Raw genomic sequence first — 23307 nt, forward strand, 5'->3', positions numbered from 1 at the left:
ATGCCTCGAGACAGCTAAAGGCTCATGAGAAGAGATATCCTACCCATGACCTCGAGTTGGCAGCAGTGGTGTTTGCCTTGAAAATATGGAGGCATTACTTGTATGGGGTGAAGTGCACTATCTTTACCGACCACAAAAGCTTAAAGTATTTCTTCGATCAAAAGGAATTATATATGAGGCAGAGGCGGTGGTTAGAAACTGTCAAAGACTTTGATTGTGAAATACATTACCACCCCGGGAAGGCGAATGTAATGGTAGACGCGTTGAGCCGGAAGACAGATTATACGCTTATTCGAGTACGATCGATGCAATTAATTGTGACATCGGGTTTGCTTGAGCAAATCCAAAAATCTCAAATTGAAGCAATCAAGGAAGAAAATGTGAAGAAGGAAAGGATAGTTGGGCAGCTAAAAGACCTGGAGAATGATAACCAAGGATTGAAAACTCGATTTGGGAGAATTTGGGTTCCAAATACGTGTGGGGCCAAGGTGCGTCTACTTGACGAGGCCCATAAATCTCATTATTCGATTCATCCGGGGGCGACCAAAATGTATAATGACTTAAAACAAAACTATTGGTGGCCCGGAATGAAAAGAGATATTGTGAAATATGTGGAGAAGTGTCTGACTTGTTTACAAGTCAAAGCGGAGCACCAAAAGCCATATGGTAGGTTGCAACCGTTGGATATCCCAGTTTGGAAATGGGAACAAATCACGATGGATTTGGTAACCAAATTGCCCAAAACCATTCGCAGATTTGATGCTATATGGGTAGTCGTGGATATATTGACAAAAAGTGCTCACTTCATTCCGATTCGTGAGACTTATACATCCGAGAAGATGTCGGAAGTGTACACCAATGAAATCATAGCACGTCACGGAGTGCCGATATCTATTGTGTCAGACAGAGATACTCGGTTTACCTCTAAATTCTGGCGCGAATTCCAAGAGCAAATGGGGACTAAATTGTTCATTAGCACTGCTTATCATCCGCAAATGGATGGGCAAAGTGAGAGAACGATACAAACGTTGGAAGATATGTTGCGGGCTTGCATCATCGACTTCGGGGGTAGTTGGGATGTCCATCTACCCTTGGTCGAATTTTCATATAACAATAGCTATCAATCGAGCATTAAAATGGCCCCATATGAGATGTTATATGGTAGAAAGTGCCGAACCCCGGTGTGTTGGGGAGAAGTGGGACCACGAGGATTAGCACCTACTGATATAATCCGAACTACGAATGAGAAAATCGATATGGTCCGAGTTCACCTAAAAGCAGCTCAGGATCGACAAAAGTCGTATGCGGATAAGCGAAATAGGCCTATTGAGTTTCAAATGGGCGATAAGGTAATGATGAAAGTATCTCCGTGGAAAGGAATAATACGGTTCAGAAAAAGAGGGAAATTGAGCCCAAGATTCATTGGGCCATTCAGAATCACCGAACGGGTTGGTAAAGTAGCATATCGTCTTGAATTACCCGATGAGTTGAGTGGGATTCATAACACATTCCACGTGTCACATCTCCGAAAATGTTTGGCAGATGAAACCGCTCGCATTCACTATGATGATATTGAGGTGGATAACAGACTCAACTATGCAGTTAAGCCAATTGCGATACTAGATCGTAAGGAAAAGAGTTTGAGGAGCAAGATAATTAACCAAGTGAAGGTTAAGTGGGAGCACAGGAAGGGTGCGGATACCACGTGGGAATCCGAAGAAGAGATGCAACGGCTCTATCCTAAACTATTTGGTACGTATTACGGTTTCGGGGACGAAACCCTTTTTAAGGGGGGTGGACTTGTAACATCCTGAAATTTCAAAACTTTATACTAGAATTATAAAGTGTATAATAAACAAGAATAAACTAACTAGGATAAATAACCCAGTTAGTTAGAAGTCTTGTAGTAACATAGGGATGAGTTAAAAAGCCAAAGATATAAACTAAATGAGAGTGGAGGGGCCAAGGTTGTCAAAATTGAAACTTATATTACTAATAATTAGTAAAATAAAGACCAAACGCTCCATTTTGGAGTTCCTGGTCGATCAAGAAACCACAGGGGCGACACCCACACCTTCACAACCCTAAATTCTACTAAAATCTCAAATTGAAGGCTCAAATCGCGTCGTAATCGAAATCTGAACATAGAATCGTGATCTCCTCGTCAAGGAGGTCATAAGGTATGTCAAATTAGGTTGTTTTGATACAACTCAAATTCTTGCATGTGATTGAAATCGAAGGTTAAGCTTGATTATGTGTAGTAAAACATGAAATTGGAAGTAATGTGAAGTCTAGGGACAAAACCTAGATGATTTCTTGTCAAAATCCTGCATGTTAGTTGTAAGGATTAAAATCACCATAGTGGGTAATTAGTAAGTTAGTAGAACTTGATAAACACTAGGATTAAGGCTCTTGTTCTAGTGAAAACTGAAATTTGTAGGATAATCTCTGAAATTGTTGATGTTAAAATATGTGTATATTATCTAATTGAAGTTAATTTGAGTGGTAAATTCAAGTTATGAACTTGGTTTAGATCATGTAGAAATCTGACCCGCAAGGTGTTTGATAAAACGCCTAAATGAGGGTTAAAATGTTAAAGATTGCTAAAAACGCAGATTTGCATATGTTATGAATGAATGCGTTAAAGCTTATGAAAGAGAGTTCTAATCTTGTTATGAATTTAACTCTTTAGGCAAGGAATCCGGAACGTAAAGTGGACACGCCGGAAGCGATACCCGCGGAAAAGGTGTGCTTTAAAGGTACGTGACTTTAGTCCCGTTAAATTATGCTTAAATGCTTGGGTTTGATAAGTAATTGATGTTGTAATGTAAAGGATGCGTTTGATGTGTCGTTAAAGTGACGAAGTACTCACGACCATTAAACGGGTCAAATTAAGGACTTGGGAATTAGTTTGGCATATCAGCGAAGTGATAGTTTTCACTAAATAGCCAAACGGGTCAAAAGATGTTTTTATAAAAAGAATCATGAGAATAGAGACTTGAAGGCCTCATATTTCATTAAGTGGTGGATTGTACCACGCTATCTAATTGGCTATGCAATTTCACTAATGGGTTAGATAATGGAGACAAGGAAATTTGTGAATCGATTGTCGGTATTTCGGTTTCTGCGATGTAAAATTTACATGGTTGAGTCCGTAATTTTATTACGGACTCATAAGAAAAAGAATCGGCTAAAACGGACGAACGAGTAAAAAGTTATAAACTTTTAAAGTTGAAACATAGTTGAAGGACAAGAATGCAGAACCCACCGTAACTTACGGTTCCACCGTAAGTTACGGTGGACATCAAAAGCATATGGTGTGAATCTCCTGATTTACGGTAGAACAAGGGACATTCCAGGTTCACCGAAACTTACGGTGACACCGTAAGTTACGGTGGAACCCAGAAAATTTATATTTTGTTTGATGCTTTGCGTCGTTAAATTTCGTTTATACGTAATGTATTGTTGTCAAAACTAATATTTTAGTGTTTGACCCTAGGTATGTCTGAAGCCCTCCCGGATGGTGATCAAGTACATGTCAAGAACCGAACACGTATTTTGAAGCTTCCGCACTAAACTCAATTTTGTCTAAATTTTAAACATGTTGTAATTTCTTTTGTTGAACAAGTTTTAAATCCCTTAAACTAGTGATTAGTTTACTAGCAAGGGTTACTTTAAACTAGTTATGCACTTTTTTGGATGTGATTGGAATTATCACAAATGTGTATGGTTTTAAACTCGAAATGATTTTGTAAACTCTGAATTTTTATAAAGTTCTTATGATTATCTTTTATTACTGTTCAAATTATTAAGGGTGTTACAACAACCAAACCCCCCACTAGGGGTGTGCAAAAACCGAATTAACCGAACCATAACCGAAAAAACCGAACCGAAAAAACCGAACCAAATAAAAAACTGGTGGGTCGGTTAATGGTTTTTTTTGAAAACCGAAAGTAGCGGGTCAGTTATGGTTATCATTTTTTCCATACCCACCATAACCGAACCGAACCGACATGTAATAAATTTTGGTAGGATTTAGGACATTTCACCATATTTGTAATATTTGATGTTCTTTATTGAAGATTTTTAGTATTTATAGGTTTTTCATATCGTTTTGTGGTTTGGTTGGATGTTTTTTTGAATTTATGGAATGTATTATATCATTTTATTTCAATATTCGATAATAATTGGTATTAATATTATAGATTATATGTATTTTTTATACTATGTAATATACTAATATATACAAATATGCAATAACAATTTATTCCATATTAAACAAATTAAGCTATTTTTAGCTTAGCTAAATACACGGTTAACCACCCATAACCGACCCGCTAAAACCATCAAAACCGAATAACCATAACCACCATAACCGATCGGTTTTGGTTATGGTTATCCATTAACCGACATCACGATTATGGTTATGATTTTAGGTCAAAACCGACCCATGCACGCCCCTACCCCACAATGATCAGCAGCAGCACTAGCACATTCTAGCCTCTAGCCTCAGCGCGTGTATCCACACACACCAAGCGCGTGCTCCAAACACCTCCACCTTCCCTCTTGCCTTGAGAAAGGGGGTATCTCACCGTATACACCCCCCACACCTTTCTCCCACACAAACACACAGACGCACCGAAGACGAAATCGGTATTCTCTCACGCATTCTACAGCTCCCGATTGCTTGTTCGTGTATCTAATCTCGTTTTTCTTCACGTAAATCGACTTCTTATTTGAGTTTTAACTGCAGACGAACAAATCGAACGATGAAGGTTTTTGTGAAGACATTGAAGGGCACGCACTTCGAAATCGAAGTGAAAGGTGAAGATACGGTCAGTTTCGATTCAATTCCGCTTGTTTTTCGTTGATTTTGATCGATTCGTGGTGGTTTTATGTGTAATTGGTGAGGAATTAGGGTTTTATGCGGTTGTATGATCTCGAGGTTTACGAAATTAGGTTTAGAGCATCGATTTGTGGTTCTGGAACAGTGAAAGTTGTCATTAGATTGTGCGTTGTTGATTTAGGATTTGAATATTAATCGGTATGGTTTGAAACGTATGTGATTGTGCGGTTACGTTTTGTTATATGAATTGTGTGATTAGGTATGAAAATGATTGTGTATTGTTCTTCAAGCTTTGAAGGTGTAGTTTATAAAACTACAGTAACTAAGCTTGAAAAACAATACACAGTCATCTTCATACCTAACCACACAATTCATATCACGAAAGGTAACCGCACAATCATATACGTTTCAGACCATACGAACCGAGACTAACAATCTAAAGTTTTGTTGAATTGTATAAACTGTTTATACAATTATACAGTTGAATTCTGAATATTGAGTATCTGTTGAAGTTTTATCGGATTGGAAGGTTAAATATGCGGTTCTGGTTATATGCTGTTACCTGATTAGAGAAGTGAGTGGTAATCGCATCTGACATAGTGGTAGTACCACACCCATGTTTCTGGCTCACATAGCTACATAGTTGTTTTTGTTTTGTATAGGGTAAGTTAAGTTATGTTGGGAATTAGTGAATTACTTAAGTTATGTTAGGAATTACTTAAGTTTTGAGTGGTCATGTCAATGAACTGGTGTCGTAGTGGTTAAATTGATTGGTTTCTTAGTTTGGGAAGCAGTGGCAGTCACAGTTTTGGTAGGATAGCATTAGAATGCAGAAATTTATTGAAGTTGTAACTTGCTTTGTTTTGTTGATTTTAAATGTGAATTCAACGGTTAGAAGCAGTCAACAAGTGGCCATGTTTAAACTAATACAATTTATCGTGCGCTTCATAGCGAATCGACCATATCTCGCAATATGTTACTTAGCGACTCCATGGCGTGATTATAGCGGGATTCCGACGACGAAGTCCGACCCTGGTGCTGTAATTTCTGTCGGAAACCTGCTGGAAACCAGGAAGAAGAATAAAAGAAGAAGAGCGGCTGTGTGTTCTGTGTTTTAGCTTTTTAGGGTTAACAACTTTTTGGATTTTAACCTTTAACCCCTCTATCTTTTCATTAGTTAACGTATAGTCCCTAAAACTTGTAAAAATTTACATAAAAGTGTAAAGAGTAAACTGCCATTTTGGTCCCTGAGGTTTGGTCATTTTTGCCACTTTAGTCCAAAACTCAAACCTTTTAAATCTGGGTCCCTGTGGTTTCACTTTTATTGCCATTTTGGTCCAAAAATGAAATCTCCTGATATTTGGCTAATAAAATCCTTTTATTTTGTCATTTTCTTCAGGGGCAAAATGAGGGGGTTAACATTTACACAAAACTTGTAAATAGAGGGGGTTAACATTTAACCCCCTCTATTTTCACTAGTTTACTTTTGGTTCTTAAACTTAAAAATTTATACATAAAAAGTCTAAAATTTACTTTATTTATAATTATATATATAAAAAAAATTATAAATGGCTATTTTTATATCCTAAATTTTTAACTACCTTATCGCTAAACATGCAATAGCGGGCACTATTTCGTCGCTATCGCTACGTAGAATATAGGTACCTCGTCGCTGTTTGTCGCTATTCGCTATCGATAACTACGTTTACACCCCACCTTAACGGGGTTAACGTGACCAATTGATGCCAATTTAGCAGCGGAAATGAATTTTATTACATATTTATATAAGGAGAGTCTGCATACTTACAAGGAAATTTAAGTAGAGTTTCTAATAAAACAGATACCAAAAAGTTTATAGGAATTAAAAACCTTCAACTGGTTTCTCTTCTGAGTTTCTTCTTGTTTTTAGAGTTCCTTTGTCTGGTGTTCACGTAGATACATGCTTAAAAACATACGTCGGCTATTTCTGGGCAATTTATGAACCTAACAATATATCAAAATATTATAAAACATATCATGAACGTGTAAACCATAGTTATCAAAAGCGAGCGCCTTGTGCGCCTAGGCGCAATTTTCAGGCGAGGCGCAATTATTGCGCTTGTTTAGACGCGATTCCCAGATTCTGACGGCTTCCGAACACTTTCTGTAAATTCCGGCAAGATTTTGAAATAAATTCAGGCTTAGGCAGCCGCCTTTAGCGTAGAGGAGAGATGGAGTAAAATGGGTCAAAGACAGCAGCTGCTCGTGGTGTTCTGGTGGCCGCAGACCAGAGTTTAAGGTGGCCGGAGTTCGGAGTTGCAGGGTAGTGAGAGAGAAGGAAGAAGAAACGTTGAGTGGGTAAAGGACAGGAAAGGAGAGAGAGACATACAAAAAAATAAAAACAAACCTTTTAAGTGGGTTACTGTTTAAAACTACTGTGTTAAAAGTGACTGAACATATGTGCAGAGACAGAGACTGAAACAATAAAGAATGAACATATGTGTAAAGTGTAAACTGAACAGTGACTAATTACAAGCATAGGGCTAGGGCTAGGCTAGTCGTACAAAGCATATTATATATTTTTTATTTTCTTTATATGTGCGCTTTTTTTTTCTCGGGCCCTCGCTTTTTTTGCGCCTAGCGCCTAGGCCCTAGGCGAGGTCTATGCGCCTTAAGTGCGCCTAGCACCTTTGATAACTATGGTGTAAACCAACATTTTGCATGCAAATCATATTTCACATTCTAAGTAACTATCCGTCCATAGATCTAGGTTTGACTATGTATATACCCAATAACTGCTTTACATACTTCTGTATAATAGTATAATACGAAATCCTTGTCCTCCTCAGCGCATATGACTGGTACATCCGAATTAATCATATGATTTTAATTAGCATGTGTGCAACTTTCAAGATATTAGCATATTTCAAAGTGTTGCACTTTTTTGGCATATATTCCAGTTTTGAAAGTATGTATTGTACATAAACTTACCTGCTGAATGTTTTCCCGGTATTCTTTAGTGCCTCCGATTTATAACTCCAATCCGTCTAACTACGCATAAAACCTATGTTGTAATCATTACATTTAAACCTTCGTTTCTAAATCCCGTTTGTGATATCTAAAAGCAAAGTTTTGTTGATACCAAGTATATGTTATGTTTATCACTTTATCAGTAATTCCTAAGTATTAAATACACATTTTCAACCAAAAATCAAATGTTCGTATTCTGTTTTGACTTGTACGGCGTACCCGTCCCTATGAGCAAGGTTTAAAAAAACGGAAACGAGTTTCGAGACGTAAGCCTGAGGCGGAATTAAAAATAAATATAAAATTATATATCTTATAAAATTATTAATACTAACTAAATTCATCATCAAAATCATCCAAAACACACATAAAAAAGACATAAATTGCTTGAAATTGACACAAAAAGTCAAAAACGTCAAAAACAAATATCAAAAACCTCCGAGGCGCAGCCTTTTTAGCGCCTCAGCCCCTCTGAGGCGCATGTACAATAGAAACCCCCTGAGGCACGCCTCAGAATCGTTTTTTGGGCATTTCGCCTCGAGGCGCGCTTAGAGGCGCACGCCTCAAGCGTTTTTTAAAACCATGCCTATGAGTACCCCCATACTCAGTTTAAGAACTCCAAGTCGAGCTGTTTAAAACTTGTGTTCAACTGCAGATAATTTTTCATGTCAAAACAGTAGTGATGTCCTTGTGGTTCAAGTTTGGTTGTGATTTCTGGTCTTCAAAACCGTGTATACATACAGCAGAATGACTGACAGGTGTTGGAATGGTTTTGTTTATGCTATAATTTTTAATGTTTGAATTATATTATTTTGAATACATTGGTATTGATTATGAAATCAATGTTTGGTACAATCAAATAGTAGGTTTTTTGTTTGCTTGAGGTTTGACTTGCGTGTGTTCCATCCTCTTTCATTACGTAACATATCAATGCTTGGGGGTCTACCGATTAATGGTCTTTAAAGATGTTTGCATGGAAGTGTTGGTGACGCACTTTAGGAAATTTGACTTGCGTGTGTTCCATCCTCTTTCATTACGTAACATATCAATGCTCATGCTCTACATTCTTGTTACCAACTAAGACTGAATCTAGTATATTTCATATGCTAGCCATGTTGGTTTTTGAACTTTGTGAGAGATAAGTTGAAGTGCTGCTTGTTGTTTTGAGTCAATGATGTTTGCATGGAAGTGTTGGTGACGCACTTTAGGAAATTTGTTACATGCGTAATTGACTAACAGCGGTGACGCATTTTTAGGAAACTTGTGAGATCAGGTTGCACCTCGTAAACATTTCGCACTTCCAATCTACTAGTCAGCTAAGTATTTTCAATCCGCTAGAACTTATCATCATCACCATCTCTCTTCCATTTCGGTCTTCTATCTTACAAACGTAAATGAACTTGTGTCACTAAAGAAAAATCAGAAGTGGCAAATTAGAATCATAAGTCACACAAACATACGGTTTACGTTTAGGCTATCTAGTAACCTAGTTCTCTACTTCTCTTAGACCATAGCTCTGATGTTCTCTTAGACATGTTGATGTTGCTGGCAATTTGTAAATTGGGCTCACGCTTCCTTAAACGCGTCACCATAGTTGCAGGGGTTATTAACTTATTAGTAGATGCCCATCATTTCTCCAGTCGTCGGTGATGTGGAATTTGCCTATGGTGTTGCAAGAACCTAGTGTTGTAACTGGTTGAAACTACCAGTCATTCATATAAAAACATTGCTATGTACATGAATCAGGATGCATCATGTGACATTATCGTGAGTCGTTACACGCAGATTCCTGTCTGCTGGACTCAAGAGGGTCGGATGTTGCTCTGTTACTGATTTCATCTCTCAATCTCACACTATCTCGCATCATAAGTATGCTAGAAACCCATCATATCTCGTAATTCTTTTTGTTTTGGTATTCCCAATAGTTTAGCATTGTATTACAATTAGCAAATCTCTCAAGGTATCAGCTTAAGTTATAAGCAAAAGCTAGTAATTTTACTAGACTGTAATACAGTTAGCTTCCTCAATATTCAATTTGCTTGTGTAATGAGAGTTGTTATATTTGACTTGCAAAGGCTGCTCCGATAACATAATGCTTAATTTGTTACATGTCCTTATAGCTAAATAAACACCGACTTATTTACTTAGTTACATTGTGAAGATGCCTAGAGTATGCAACTGTTAAACACTCTTCACATTTTTTTCTGTTGTTTTAAATGCATATTTATAGAATTTAGTTGTTTGAGCTTATAGCAAAACTGACGGAACAGAAAACAAAATATTTAGATCCTTTAATGACAACTTGAACGATATGCTCTACGCGGTTTGCATCTTCTGAATTCTATGGTTGGTTATGATAAAAAATTACCTTTGTTAACAAGGTAGTAAGATAGTGTGTGATGGTTCATGCAGGTCGCTGATGTGAAGAAAAATATAGAAACTGTTCAAGGATCAGATGTTTATCCTGCTGCACAACAAATGCTTATTCATCAGGGTAAAGTGCTTAAAGATGGCACCACCTTGGAAGAGAACAAAGTTGCTGAAAATTCTTTTATCGTCATTATGTTATCTAAGGTTAAATTAAGCCCCCGTTTTTTCTACAGACACCAAAATATTATTTATCTGAATAAAGTGTAAAATGTCATTTTTGTCCCTGAGGTTTGACCAGTTTCTGCAGTTTTTGTCTAAAGGTTTGTTTTTTTTCGTGTATGGATCCAAAAGGTTTGAAATCTTACTATTTTTATCTGGCTCATTAACTCCATTCATTTTTCTCTGTTAAGTCAGGGGTATTTTCGTACATAAAGCGAAAAAGGCTAAATTGCAGGTTTACTTGTACATTATGCTAAATGCTTGTACATTAAGTGAAAAAGACCGAATTGCCCTTTAAGTTGACACAAAAGACGAGAATACCCCTGACTTAATGGAGAAAAATGTTTACGAGCCAGATCTAAAAAAGACGAGAATACCTTTGGACGAAAGTCGTAAAACTGGCCAAACCTGAAGGACGAAAATGACATTATACTCTTTAATAAAAAAAGCCACTAAATGGAAACTTATTGATGACGGATGCACACCAGGACATAAGTTCCTTGATCTGAGTTATGTTTGTATAATTATTTTTAATTTATTTCCAACCGTGACTACAGAGTAAGGTACCCTCTGGCCAAACTTCAACAGCAGCAACTGCCCCTAAGGTATCAACTTATTTGTTTAACTTCTATTGTCTTCCACTTTTAGTCCTGTTCTAGCATCTCATTGATGTTTCTAAAGTTTGTATGTGATATGCTTTGAACGGTCTGAACCTATCATGTCATGCAGGCACCTCAGACAAGTGCCGCTCCCCCTGCACCGGCTGTCACTCAAGCTCCTCCTCCAGCTGTGACACCGTAAGCTTAGTCTGCTACATGTTTGTGCACTTCTAAGTTATAATCAAAATGCAATTTCTTTTAGACAACATACTTTCCTATTATTGCAGGCCTGCAGTTGTTCCTTCTGCTCCAGCTCCAGATTCAGTAACTATTTCGAACGCTCCGTTAGTATTTCTCCAAAAGACGGAATATCTAATCACATTATTAAAGTAATAAACACTCATATGTTAGTGATGGTTTGATTATAGGTCGGAGAATGTTTACGATCAAGCAGCATCAAATCTTGTTGCTGGAAGCAATTTGGAGGGTACAATCCAGCATATTCTCGATATGGGTGGTGGGACCTGGGATCGCGATACAGTCGTTCGTGCTCTTCGTGCTGCTTTCAACAATCCAGAAAGAGCTGTCGAGTATTTGTATTCTGTAAATTCTTAGAAACCTTTTTGTATTTATATTTTGAGTAAAGTACACATATGGTCCCTGTGGTTTATCAAAATTTTGGGTTTGGTCTCTAGCTTTCGAAAAGTACACAAATGGTCCCTGTGGTTTGCACTTTGTAAAGCATTAGTCCTTGACTTAGACATGCTAAAATCTTTAGATTTGTTGGCCGGGGACTAAATGTGTTACAAACTGCAAACCACAGGGATCATCTGTGTACTTTTGGGAAGCTAGGGGCCAAATCCAAAATTTTAGTAAACCACAGGGCCATCCGTGTACTTTACTATTATATTTTCTTTGAAACTAAACGTGCAGTAGATAATTTGCGACACCTAAATATGTCATCATGTCAGGGTATTCCTGAGCCAGCCGAGTTGCCTCCAGCTGCGGGGGCTTCACCGGTGCCAGGTGTGCAGACGGTGAACCCCCCTGCTCAGGCCCCACCAGCTACACAACCAGCAGCTGTGCCTTCTGCTGGACCAAATGCAAATCCGTTGGATCTCTTTCCTCAGGTATTTTTGTTTGCTAGTGAATCTGCCTATTTTCATCTGGAACGTTTTTGTAAACGATAAGGTTGTTACATTTGGCCTAGGGTCTTCCTGACATGGGTGCAAATGCTCCTGCCGGTGCCGCTGGAAACCTTGATTTTCTCCGTAACAGTCCGCAGGTATTCCCACACTGGTCCCACACCTACACACGTTGATACTTGGGGCTCAAGTAAATTAATAACCATTTATTTTCCCCTTTTCAGTTTCAAGCACTACGAGCTATGGTGCAAGCTAATCCACAAATACTGCAGGTATTATATCAAAAAAATGTTTTTTTGTTAAATGTGTACACACACACACACACACTAACACAGTCACATGACAGCCAATGCTGCAAGAGCTGGGGAAGCAAAATCCTCACTTGGTGAGACTCATTCAAGAGCATCAGGCTGATTTTCTTCGATTGATCAATGAGCCCGTTGAAGGCGGAGAGTATGTTTCATATGTCAATTCCTAATCTTCTGTACTTGTTTTATTTTATTTACTGTTCTTAACAGCTTCTATATTTCAGAAATGTTCTTGGAGATCTCGCTGCAGCAATGCCACAGGCGGTGACTGTTACACCCGAGGAACGTGAAGCCATTGAACGGGTGAGTCATATTTTTCTTTCTCTAAAAAAATATATATCCCTGATAACTTACATAATATCATATAGTATCAAATATATCCATTCATTTTCTCCAACTTTCATATTTACCCATTTTTATTAAATATAATTTAAAATACGACCATTACACCCTTCTCTTTCTCCTTACGCCCCAAACTCTTTTATCTTGATGTTAGTTCCAAGAGAAGGGGGTACAAATGTCGTAAAATTGGAAAAAAGGGCATTATTCGATATTAAGATCATCCGTTGGGTGAATATGATATTATACCAAGTTTTGAATGGATATATGAAGTTATCCTTAAAGAAACATTAAAATGGAAAAAAAAAAAGTGAAAAAAGTGGTTACGCGTTTAAAAAAAGTGACGGTGATGTCTGTTTCAGCTTGAAGCAATGGGATTCGATAGAGCACTAGTATTAGAGGTGTTTTTCGCGTGCAACAAGAACGAAGAACTGGCAGCCAATTACCTATTAGATCACATGCACGAATTTGAAGACTAGTCATAGTGTTGGTTGATGAAATGGTAAGTAATCGATCCCGGTGGTTATTTTTCCGGTTTCTTTTTTATTTCCGAGTTGCGGAAATATGGAGGGGTGTCGGGAAAGACCATAATTGGATTGTAACTGGATTATCTCGTCTCGTATTTAATTCGCACTTGCTTTGTATTTTGGACTTTGATATTTTGTCTTTGTATGACAATAGTGTTGTTGCTCTCTTCATCGTCTCTATATAGTTTGGCGACCAATTGCTATTTCATAGAGGGAAAAAAACCAATGCCGATGGTAAAACCCGAAACAGAAGTTTTTGGGGGTCTCGTATTTATGACAAGGCAGGGAATGGTTCTGGGCCTATATATGCTATATGTTCAACACGGAGCCAATTTTAAGTAGAGATGTAAGAAATGCACGGCACTATTACTCTAAACTTTCCAATAGCATGCCATTTAGCTCTCTAATCTACAATGTACGTGTTCATATGAAGAGATGATAACATGAACAATCCACTTAATTGAACACTACTCTTAACTAATATATTCTTTCTATTATCCTAGCTATATATTACAATCTAACACTTCGTTGCAGTCGAATTGAGAGGAAATTGAATGGTCGGACCAGAGTGCGAAATGCATTAACATAAAGAAACCCATAAGGGAAGAAATAAAGATGCGATGACATGAGCTAAAGATTGTGAAGTTTGGAGGCTAGGAGCTACGCATGTAGCAATGATATAAGTGGCTTTGTGGCGGTGACAATCATTGTCGTGCCAACAAGTGCAAGATGTGTAGCGACACCACTCAAACGTTAAGAATCTCATTGCTAGCAAAGGCTATTGGCCATATCGATGTTGACAAGGCTATGGTGAGAGATGGCAATTGGCGTGGTAGCTACCACAAGAAAAAGAAAACAAATGAAAGCTAACCTATATGTGTCCCTGAGGCAGGTGGAGAGGGAGAAGAAGAGAGAAAGTCGTCAGGTGGGAACAATGAAAGGAAAATGATTGTCGGCCAACCAAGGTTCAAGGACATGATTGACAAAAAGGAACAATAAGAGAGAGAGAGAGAGAGAGAAGGAAAATGTGGCAATATGATACCATAAAGAATACGAGAACCTTGTCGAGTACTGTATTATTAATCTTTGGACATGGTTGTCGGCCAACCAAAGTTCAAGGACATGATTGACAAAAAGGGACAAGAAGACAAGGAAAATGTGGCAATACGATACCATAAAGAATAACGAGAACCTTGTCGAGTACTGTATTATTAATCGAGTTTTTATATGGTTACAATGGGAATAACTACAAACGAAACTTACGATACATACAAAGTTACGAAGAACCTTATCTACACAACAAATAGTAAGTAATCTAATACCCTAACTAATATCCTATCAACAATTATTAAATAGTGGTAACATGATTAATAATCAGAAAGAGTTAGCTTCAAACACACAAGTTTGTTGCTGCACTCTAGGATTTCATCCACAAAAGATACCCATGTACAATTCACAATTCGGGGACATTATTTGATCAATTGCAATTTGCTTTTTCAAGAAATTATTCATTCATTCTTGTTGTTTTGTATGCATCTGCATCCAAGGTGGTGGGACATTTGACATAATCATGATTTCTTGAGGTTAGTACTATTATAGCATCCGAAGTTTCCAACACCTGTTTCTTAGGCTCACGTGTAGGGCGGACCTACATAGGTCCATGGGGTGGCTGGCGGCCCACCTTGAAAAAAATATTTAGTGTATTATTTAGACAAAAATCCTGATCACACCCCTTAAAAATATGGTAAAACCCTCCAATCGCACCCCTAGAAAATAAATTCTGGATCCGCCACTACTCACGTGGCAAAGATAGGGATGAGAGGTTTTTTTCTTGTAAAACATCCAAAAACGGATTATGTGAGGAGGAAGGGAAGGGGGCGTTTTTGGAGCCCGTTTGGCTGTAAGAGTGTGATGTGACAACGTTTTTAAAACTTCCCATCTTAGATGCTTTTGTAACTTCTATTTCAAGCATTATAAAATGGTACCTTTTTTATTTATTTGACTACTACACCTATGAAATTAACCTATCCTTAAATATAGAATTTCCTTTTCCCTATGCTACAAAAAATCAAACATGAAACATACCCTCATGGAGCTTTTCACAATTCCAGAAGAGTTGGCTGCTTTTAAACATGATAAAGAAGAAGAACCCGAAAAGTCAAAGAAGTTGGTCAATGTTCCGACACTCGCCTCCATTGAATCCTTGACCTTCCCTCTTGTAAATAGTTTCTTCTCATCTTTCTTTTGTTTTGATCATGCATACATTGTACCGTCGATTGTATCTAGCGATCAAATCGTTCCTGCTGTTATACATACAGGTTCAAGAAGTTGTTGTGTTGGCTGATCATAGATGCAAAATGTCTCAAGATAGAGTTGCCGATATCGTTTCCAGATTGAATGGTAAGTGCTCCCTTTTTCAAGATTTCTTGATTTTCCGGCATTCTGATATACAAATAACATATATCATTTTTCTTCAATCATCACCCTCCTCCGCCATATGGACACGCGTCGACTGCCCATATTAGGCATTAAACTCCACATCTACTTAAACAGTTAAACCAATGTTTTCAAAACCGGGCCACACTAATTTTTTTGAATTTTTTTGTACTTAAAAGCCATCTTACCTTGCACTCGCAAGTATTTAAACCCACACTGCTTTTGTGGAAGTCAAACACCTTACCGCTAGATCACCACTTGATTATTTTAAGACGTTTTTGTTATCCTTATTGTTTGTGAAAGATGCAGTGACTAGTGACATATTGTGAAAACTGTCACATATATAATGAGAAGATTTCACTAAAAGTGTTTGTTGTTTTACACTTTCCATGAATTTTTGCCATTTTGTCATGATACTTGCCAAATATCATGAAGAAGGTCACTTAAATCCTTAAAAAGAGTAAATCAATGACATTTTCATGTCGTAAAATTCGTATAAAAATATTTCATCTCAAACCATCACAAAATATCCCAGAATGCATCGTGAAAAGCATCTTGGAATATATCATGTATATCTATATCTATTAAATTTTCATGTACTATAAACAGTAACTCTAAATAATATTTATAACTATTAATTTTCATGTACTATAAACAGTAAATTTAAATAATAGTACAACATATATATTTTTTATTCCATTTCTTATTTTTTAAATATTATACCCCATAATCCTGATCCATTTTTTTCCATTTAGTTTGATTTTTTTCCTAATAGTATTCGTTAACTTTATTAAAAAAATTTGAATACGTATTTAACTTTTGTTTTCGCATTCCGGTATAAGTATGGTTGAAAATAGGATTGTATTCAAAATAGAGTATTTTTTGCATCGTAAGCTATAACGATTGCCGGTACGGTGATATACCAAACTGATACCATCATTGGTTATAAACACATTAAAAGCAATATCGTGTCTCACATTATAATAACTAATTTACAACAACATGTTTTGACATTATGCCTTACATTGAAGTTGTCATGACTTCATTATAACAACACTTTAAAATTACTTGTAAATTAATAGACGTGTCTACACTTTAAAATATAGATGTGACCATAATGAATTATTTCTGCCTTTCACAAGCAAAAAACCTTTTTTTTTTCTAGTATCCTAACATATATTTTATTTTTCTAAATACAAAGAAAAGGAGTTGTACAATTATACATCGGATGCACTTGTTATTTCATTATTTGTCACACAACTTTCCAATGTGGTGTGTTACCAAAAGTAGATACATTCTTATCAGACTTGTACTTGTGCATCGTGTCCATTGTTTATATGATCTCCATCGATAATTCCAAATGCATATATGATATATTATAAAAAAGTATAAAACACACATGTATATACACATAAATCGTGTTAGGTACTTAGATTTCTCTCATCGTCAACATCTTCTTGTCATCAACTCATTATTATAATCAATTTGCAACCTAGCTGAAAACTACACCAACTCATTATACATGTATGCAATGGCGAATCTTGGCTTGCCCCACCCCCATCGTTTAATTTTTCGCTTAATAGTGTAAATCTTATTGAAAATTTTATACGTATTGAGTCCGCGTCCCCTTGTTTTACTGAAAACTAAGTCAAAGATCTGTCAATGCTTGTATGGGGTTTAATTTAGGGTTCTACCTTTAAAATTCCCAAAGAGCATCAACAACATATGGATTCACCAATGAAGTCATGGTAGGCTTGGCCGACTTCCACTCCACGGAGTGTGGCCCTTCTCTCCTCTCTCTTAGCCAACCCACTGCACTCGTGTCCACAAACCACGGGTCTTCTCTCTCCCTGTCCTCTCACTTCCAAGTGTGTCCCCTCTTTTTCCATGTATGCATCCCTAAAGCTAGAAATCATTGATTGTACATGGTCTAAAAAACCGAGACTTGTAATGACTATTCAAAAGTTAGGGTTTATCAGGGGACTTGGTTGAGGGCTTGGATGAGAAAAAAGTTAAAGAACACTGTGTTTTCAGATTTTTTAATAATTAAATATTAAAAAGTTATTAAAGAAAATCATGTTTTAGGTAGAATTAATTGTTATAAAATAAAAATGGAAAACATAATTAAAAAACTAGGGTCATGAGATTTAAATGAAATTTTTTTTTTCACTTTTTGGCAAACCAACCAAGCATTTGGTCACCAATGGTTGTAGCCTTACTATTTAAGCCTTAAACTTTTTAATTTTGACTTTTTTTATTTCTTTTTTATGTTACTTTATTATCATTTCGACTTAGTAATTCATTTTTAAGATAATTTTTACGTTTCAGTCTGATATTAGTGAGTAAACACACTACACACATATGTGGTTCAACGTTTTTACGTTTTTTTTTTGTTGAACGATCTTGTAGCTACAAGCAGGTCACATGTCAACTTAGTTATTCTTATCTACGTTTGACGTTTTGGTCTATTTTTTGTGAGTTGACACGAATTTTTTATGATAATGTTTTACGTTTCGTCTAAATTTTGCGAGTTAACACGTCGCAATGCTTGTGCGTGGTGTTCCGTCTACTTTTTCTTCGGTTTAACGAACCCGTCGCAAAACACGGGTCCTAAATACTAGTTTTATAAATTTACATTTGTTTGTTAATTAAAAATATGTAATTAAATATTTAAAAATACATTTAATAATAAGAATTGAGAATTAAGGTATATAAGAAAAATAGAGTAGAAATATTTATAGACTTTAAACTATTAAAATCTTATACTAATAATACAACTACTAACAAGGGGTGTTTATACATGGACTTAAGTTGACATGTGTGAAATATAAGAATCTTAATCGAGTAAGATTATGTATGGGGAAGGTGTGGGTGATTGACTGATTGAGGTATTTATTTTTAATTATTTTTTTTTAAACTGATGATAGGAGATATGGAATCAATGGAGATAATGATGATGGAGAAGAAAACAACCCTTACCTTTATATGCAAACACTCAAAAGCAACCAAAACCATTGGGAAAAAACTTGAAGTCATTACCGTCTACAAGAGCACGATCAATAAAATTTCCAATGCTAAACGCTTTTTACGTTCTTCATTTGCTTGATACTTGTGTAATTACGTACCTACCATCATGTTACAAGATTTTTTTTTTTTTTTTTTTTTTTTTTTTTTTTTTTTGTAAAAAAGGCTACACTGATTACTTTAGTCAAGACATATATATGTATGTATGTAAATTTTGTGTTAGTTAATATTATATATATTGTCAGGATTCTTTACCTAATACGACCATGTGATCTCTTTTGTGTCTATTATTATACATGATTTCCAACTTTTATTAAAGTTCCAAAATGTCTTTACTTTTCGTAACATTTGGGGTTAATTACATGTGGTTGATTATTTATTAATGTGTTAGCAATATATTATTAGTAAGGGAATATTAGGTGCTAATGGCATGTACCCCATCCCTAATCACACCTAAAGTAATCCCAGACCCAAAACTTATAATAAACCTAAACCCGTGGTAAAACCACACCTAATCAAGTAATACATGCTTGTTGAACACCAAAAACCATTAGGGTGGGCGGTGTGGTTTGCGGGGACTTCATCGGTGAGTGGAGTCACCGAGTGATTAACCACACCATGGTGATTGAGTTGGGTGTTTGAGTAGGAGAGAGGGTGAGAAATGGGTGTATAGTCACCGAATGTGATTGAAGAGTGATGGAGGAGAGAGAGAGAGAGGAGAGAAGAACCAATCAAAAAATATATAACTCAATCACCCTAGAGTGATTAACCATGCTCTGATTGAGTGCAAAATGAGAAGTGGAATGGGGAGTTGACATGACATAATATTATTGGGTAAAGAATCACTCAATCACCCTAGAGTGATTAACCACACCGCCCACCCTTATATCCTCTTTAAGATTTATATATATAAACTAACATAATATGAAAACGAATTGAAAAAATAAATTGGAATAATATGAAAACGAATTGAATGGAATGGTCCCAACTGGCGCGCGGGTTGCAACCACCCCCCTGCGCGCATAGGACCATATCCACACTTAATCTAAAAACACTCGGTGGTTCCCACCATGGGTTATTCCTGCGGTGTGCAACTATGCCAACACAGAGATTCCAAACAATACAAGGTGAAACAGACGTGCAACCAACCAGTGTGCACCAAATGATCCTCACGATGCTCAATCCCACATGAGACAAACAATACATATGACAATGACGTGTGGCCAATCAGCGTGCGCCATTTCACCTCTCCTCAGTCTCCACTAACGGCGGCTGAGGGCAGACGAGAAAAGAAGTATATCCTGAAAGCGACGTATAGCCAATAACGGCGCATATTCGTATTCCCACTTCTGCGGGCACCAACTGCCACGCCAGAGGGGGCCAAATGTGTGACAAACAACAAAGTCGTAGGTTAATTTCTACGACCTAATCATTGTTTCTAAATTAATTACGTGCATTTAGACTTAATTACATGCTAATTGAATCCATTAAGTCTAGCAATGTCCGGGAAAATGCATAGGTTATTACATTTTTTCAATAACAATACTAATAAAAATACTTACGCTGAATCAGCTTAATTAAAACGAGTGGTTAAATAAAAGTTTGGTAAAAGTCAAATTTATTATTATTATTATCATCACGGCTATAAATCTTGTCAAATTTATTATTAACTATAAATATTTATCAATAGGGTGGTGGTCCATTGGCAAAAACAAAATCTTTAAATACTTGGGTTTGAGAGGATGAGATATTTGATTCAAGTCCATAAATGACATGAAATAAAAGAAATTTGTCGTTTAAAAAAAATAAATAACTATAACTATTTAAGATGCATCATATTACTATTAGTTATGAGAGTTATTGGATTTTAATAATCCGAAGTTTCACCCGTTGGCCACTAATAATCCCAACTTCAAAAATTCCCTATAACAATCCCAACTTGTAAGATTTTGGCCCCCAATGATCCTTTGCTAACTGAGTTATAACCCAGTTAGTTTTTTGCTGACGTGGCAGATGACGTGGACATAACTTTGTTATTTGTTGACTTGGTTGCTAATGTGGCACCATCACCACCTCCACCACCTCCTCCTCCTCCTCCACTGCCACCACCATCTCCTCCCGCCACCACCATCATCTACCACCATCACCCACCACCATCACCTCCGACCACCTCCACCTCCACCCACAGTCTTCCACCACCGGAAAAACACTATCACCTCTGACCACCTCCATCATCTGCTACCGGAAACCTCTGTCACCATCACCACCTCCACTCCATCATCTTTAAACTTTACCACTAATTTCTATTGATGAATTCTTCAATCCACCCATGGATTCTTTAAAACTCGATTTACTCAAGCAATGAATCGAACCGAATAATAGTGAACCCATAACAACACCGGATCTAAACGCGGTAATAAACGCTTTCCATATGTGGCGATTTTCATACCGAGAAAACCCGAGAGGACGGATGTAATGGCTCCTAGTAAGAAGGTTACAGTGCTGAATAAAGCAGTAGCGAGTGCAGGTTTGCACATTCGGTGAACATCGTAGGTGCATTTTTGAGTTTTTGTGCTGAGTCCCTCAACAGAACCCAAAAATAGAAAGATCAAGATTGCGAAAATAACCATGAAAATGCCTATGTATTGATACTCTGTGAATAAGAAGGATGTTGCACATGTTGTATTTGAATGAACCAGAAAACAAAACATAAATTAGCACAGATTAAGAAATTATCATGAAGCAGGACCATGGGTGGATTGAAGAATTCATCAATAGAAATTAGTGGTAAAGTTTAAAGATGATGGAGTGGAGGTGGTGATGGTGACAAATGTTTCCGGTGGCAGATGATGGAGGTGGTCGGAGGTGATAGTGTTTTTCCGGTGGTGGAAGACTGTGGGTGGCGGTGGAGGTGGTCGGAGGTAATGGTGGTAGAAGATGGTGGTGGCTAGAGGAGATGGTGGTGGCAGTGGAGGAGGTCCAGATAGTGCCACATAAGCAGCCAAGTCAACAAATAACAAAGTTGTGTCCATGTCATCAGTCACGTCAGCAAAAAAACTAACTGGGTTATAACCCAGTTAGCAAAGGATCATTGGGGGCCAAAATCTTACAAGTTGGGATTGTCACAGGGATTTTTTGAAGTTGGGATTATTAATAGCCAACGGGTGAAACTTCGGATTATTAAAATCCAATAACCCTGATTATTCTCTTAATTATATAACACATATATAGATTTAATTATCTAATACTAGAGAAAACAAGTGTAGATTGTTGCACATTCCCAAAAACTCAATAATAAAAAGCCAGGCCAATGAGGTGGTCACGGAGTAGTAAGGGAGAGACTTGTGTTCTAAGGGACTCAGGTTCGATTCCTGCCCTCCCCCTTATTTTCTGCGGCACCTGGTGATGATGGGAGACTAGGCGAATAGATGGGGATCGCTAGTTCGATCCTTGAACTGAGCGGGTTTTACCTCACCGCACTGTCGTGCCTTTGGGCGAGTGTTCACGGGCTTCGGCCCTAGGTGAGGGTTTTCTCCGGTTCGGAGGCGAGTGTATCCCGATGTGGTGAATTTCGCCAGTAACCCATTTGAAGGACTCGTTAGCCGTTCAAAAAAATAATAATAAAAAGCCAGATTTCATAACATATGATTAAGTTGAGCGGCAATCACAACCATCTTTAGTTACTCGTACATAAGACTACATGGTATGGTGATGGACCATCCTTGGAGGATGATCCGCCACGTAGGCGACACATCATAGTCCTCCCAAGGATGGATCATCCTCCAAAACTAGGGGGCATGGGAGGATGGTCCTAGTCATCATCCTCCACCACTTTTATATTTTTTTTTACTTTTTTTAATCTTCAACTTTTTTTAAACATTTAACAAATAAAGTAATAAAATATTTTCATTAATATTAAAAAACATTACATAAACTTAAAAAAAAAATAAACTTAAAAAAAATAAACTAAAAAAAACATAAAATGAAAAACCTAAAGTTAAAAAAAAAACTTAAAAATATCCTAACATATTAAAATAAACTACTAGTCGTCGTCTTCCATGTGGTGGGCGGGTTCGTTTTGAGTGTTGTTCCAAATGTACTCCACCAAGTCCGCTTGTAGGTTGTGATGTGTGTACTCGTTACGTAGGGCGAAGGTGTTCAAATCTTGTTGTTCCTCACTAACTGGAACAGAATTTCCAGCAGACGCGTTTTCGTCGTAATCGCATATCGCTCTACCTTCGTCTTCAATGATCATTTTATGAAGGATGATACAAGCGTACATAATGTGTCGTAACCTCCTTGGTGTTTGCGAACGTGCCGGAATAGAAATGATGTGCCATTTTTTTGTAGAACACCAAAAGCCCGTTCAATATCTTTTCTTGCGCCCTCTTGAAACTTTGCAAACTTTTTCCTTTTGTCGTCGGTCGGGTGCGGGATAGTTTTAACGATTGTCGAGTACGTTGGGTATATCCCATCGGCTAGGTAGTA

At 37.2% G+C, this 23307-nt stretch overlaps 2 protein-coding genes and 1 long non-coding RNA gene across 5 annotated transcripts; all 3 read left to right on the plus strand.

Annotated features, from left to right (window-relative positions):
• Positions 1–2033: 2033 nt before the first annotated feature.
• Positions 2034–3720, plus strand: LOC110909716. Its single transcript, XR_002575561.2, has 3 exons — positions 2034–2180; positions 2693–2759; positions 3500–3720. It is a non-coding gene; the product is annotated as an uncharacterized LOC110909716 (long non-coding RNA).
• Positions 3721–4502: 782 nt separating this feature from the next.
• LOC110911441 (ubiquitin receptor RAD23d-like) lies at positions 4503–13530 on the plus strand. 2 transcript variants are annotated; one of them, XM_022156061.2, is made up of 13 exons: positions 4503–4653; positions 4754–4835; positions 10265–10426; positions 10999–11046; positions 11171–11238; positions 11328–11384; positions 11469–11643; positions 12012–12170; positions 12251–12325; positions 12410–12457; positions 12532–12638; positions 12718–12796; positions 13195–13530. In XM_022156061.2, the coding sequence occupies exons 2-13, from the start codon at positions 4770–4772 to the stop codon at positions 13309–13311; spliced, it is 1161 nt and encodes a 386-aa protein (XP_022011753.1). In that variant the 5' UTR covers positions 4503–4653; positions 4754–4769; the 3' UTR covers positions 13312–13530. The 2 variants fall into 2 exon arrangements, with proteins under 2 accessions (XP_022011753.1, XP_022011754.1); XM_022156062.2 differs by having other exon boundaries at positions 4581–4689.
• Positions 13531–14856: 1326 nt separating this feature from the next.
• On the plus strand, positions 14857–18965 carry LOC110909610. Of its 2 annotated transcripts, XR_004880713.1 has the most exons (4): positions 14857–14942; positions 15471–15577; positions 15678–15759; positions 18723–18965. XR_004880713.1 is itself a non-coding variant. In XM_022154474.2 (3 exons), the coding sequence occupies exons 1-3, from the start codon at positions 15434–15436 to the stop codon at positions 18899–18901; spliced, it is 405 nt and encodes a 134-aa protein (XP_022010166.1). In that variant the 5' UTR covers positions 15183–15433; the 3' UTR covers positions 18902–18964. The 2 variants fall into 2 exon arrangements, 1 of the variants encoding a protein (XP_022010166.1); XM_022154474.2 differs by lacking the exon at positions 14857–14942 and having other exon boundaries at positions 15183–15577; positions 18723–18964.
• Positions 18966–23307: the final 4342 nt, after the last annotated feature.

This window comes from Helianthus annuus, chromosome 15, assembly GCF_002127325.2.
Source record: "Helianthus annuus cultivar XRQ/B chromosome 15, HanXRQr2.0-SUNRISE, whole genome shotgun sequence".
NCBI lineage: Eukaryota > Viridiplantae > Streptophyta > Magnoliopsida > Asterales > Asteraceae > Helianthus > Helianthus annuus.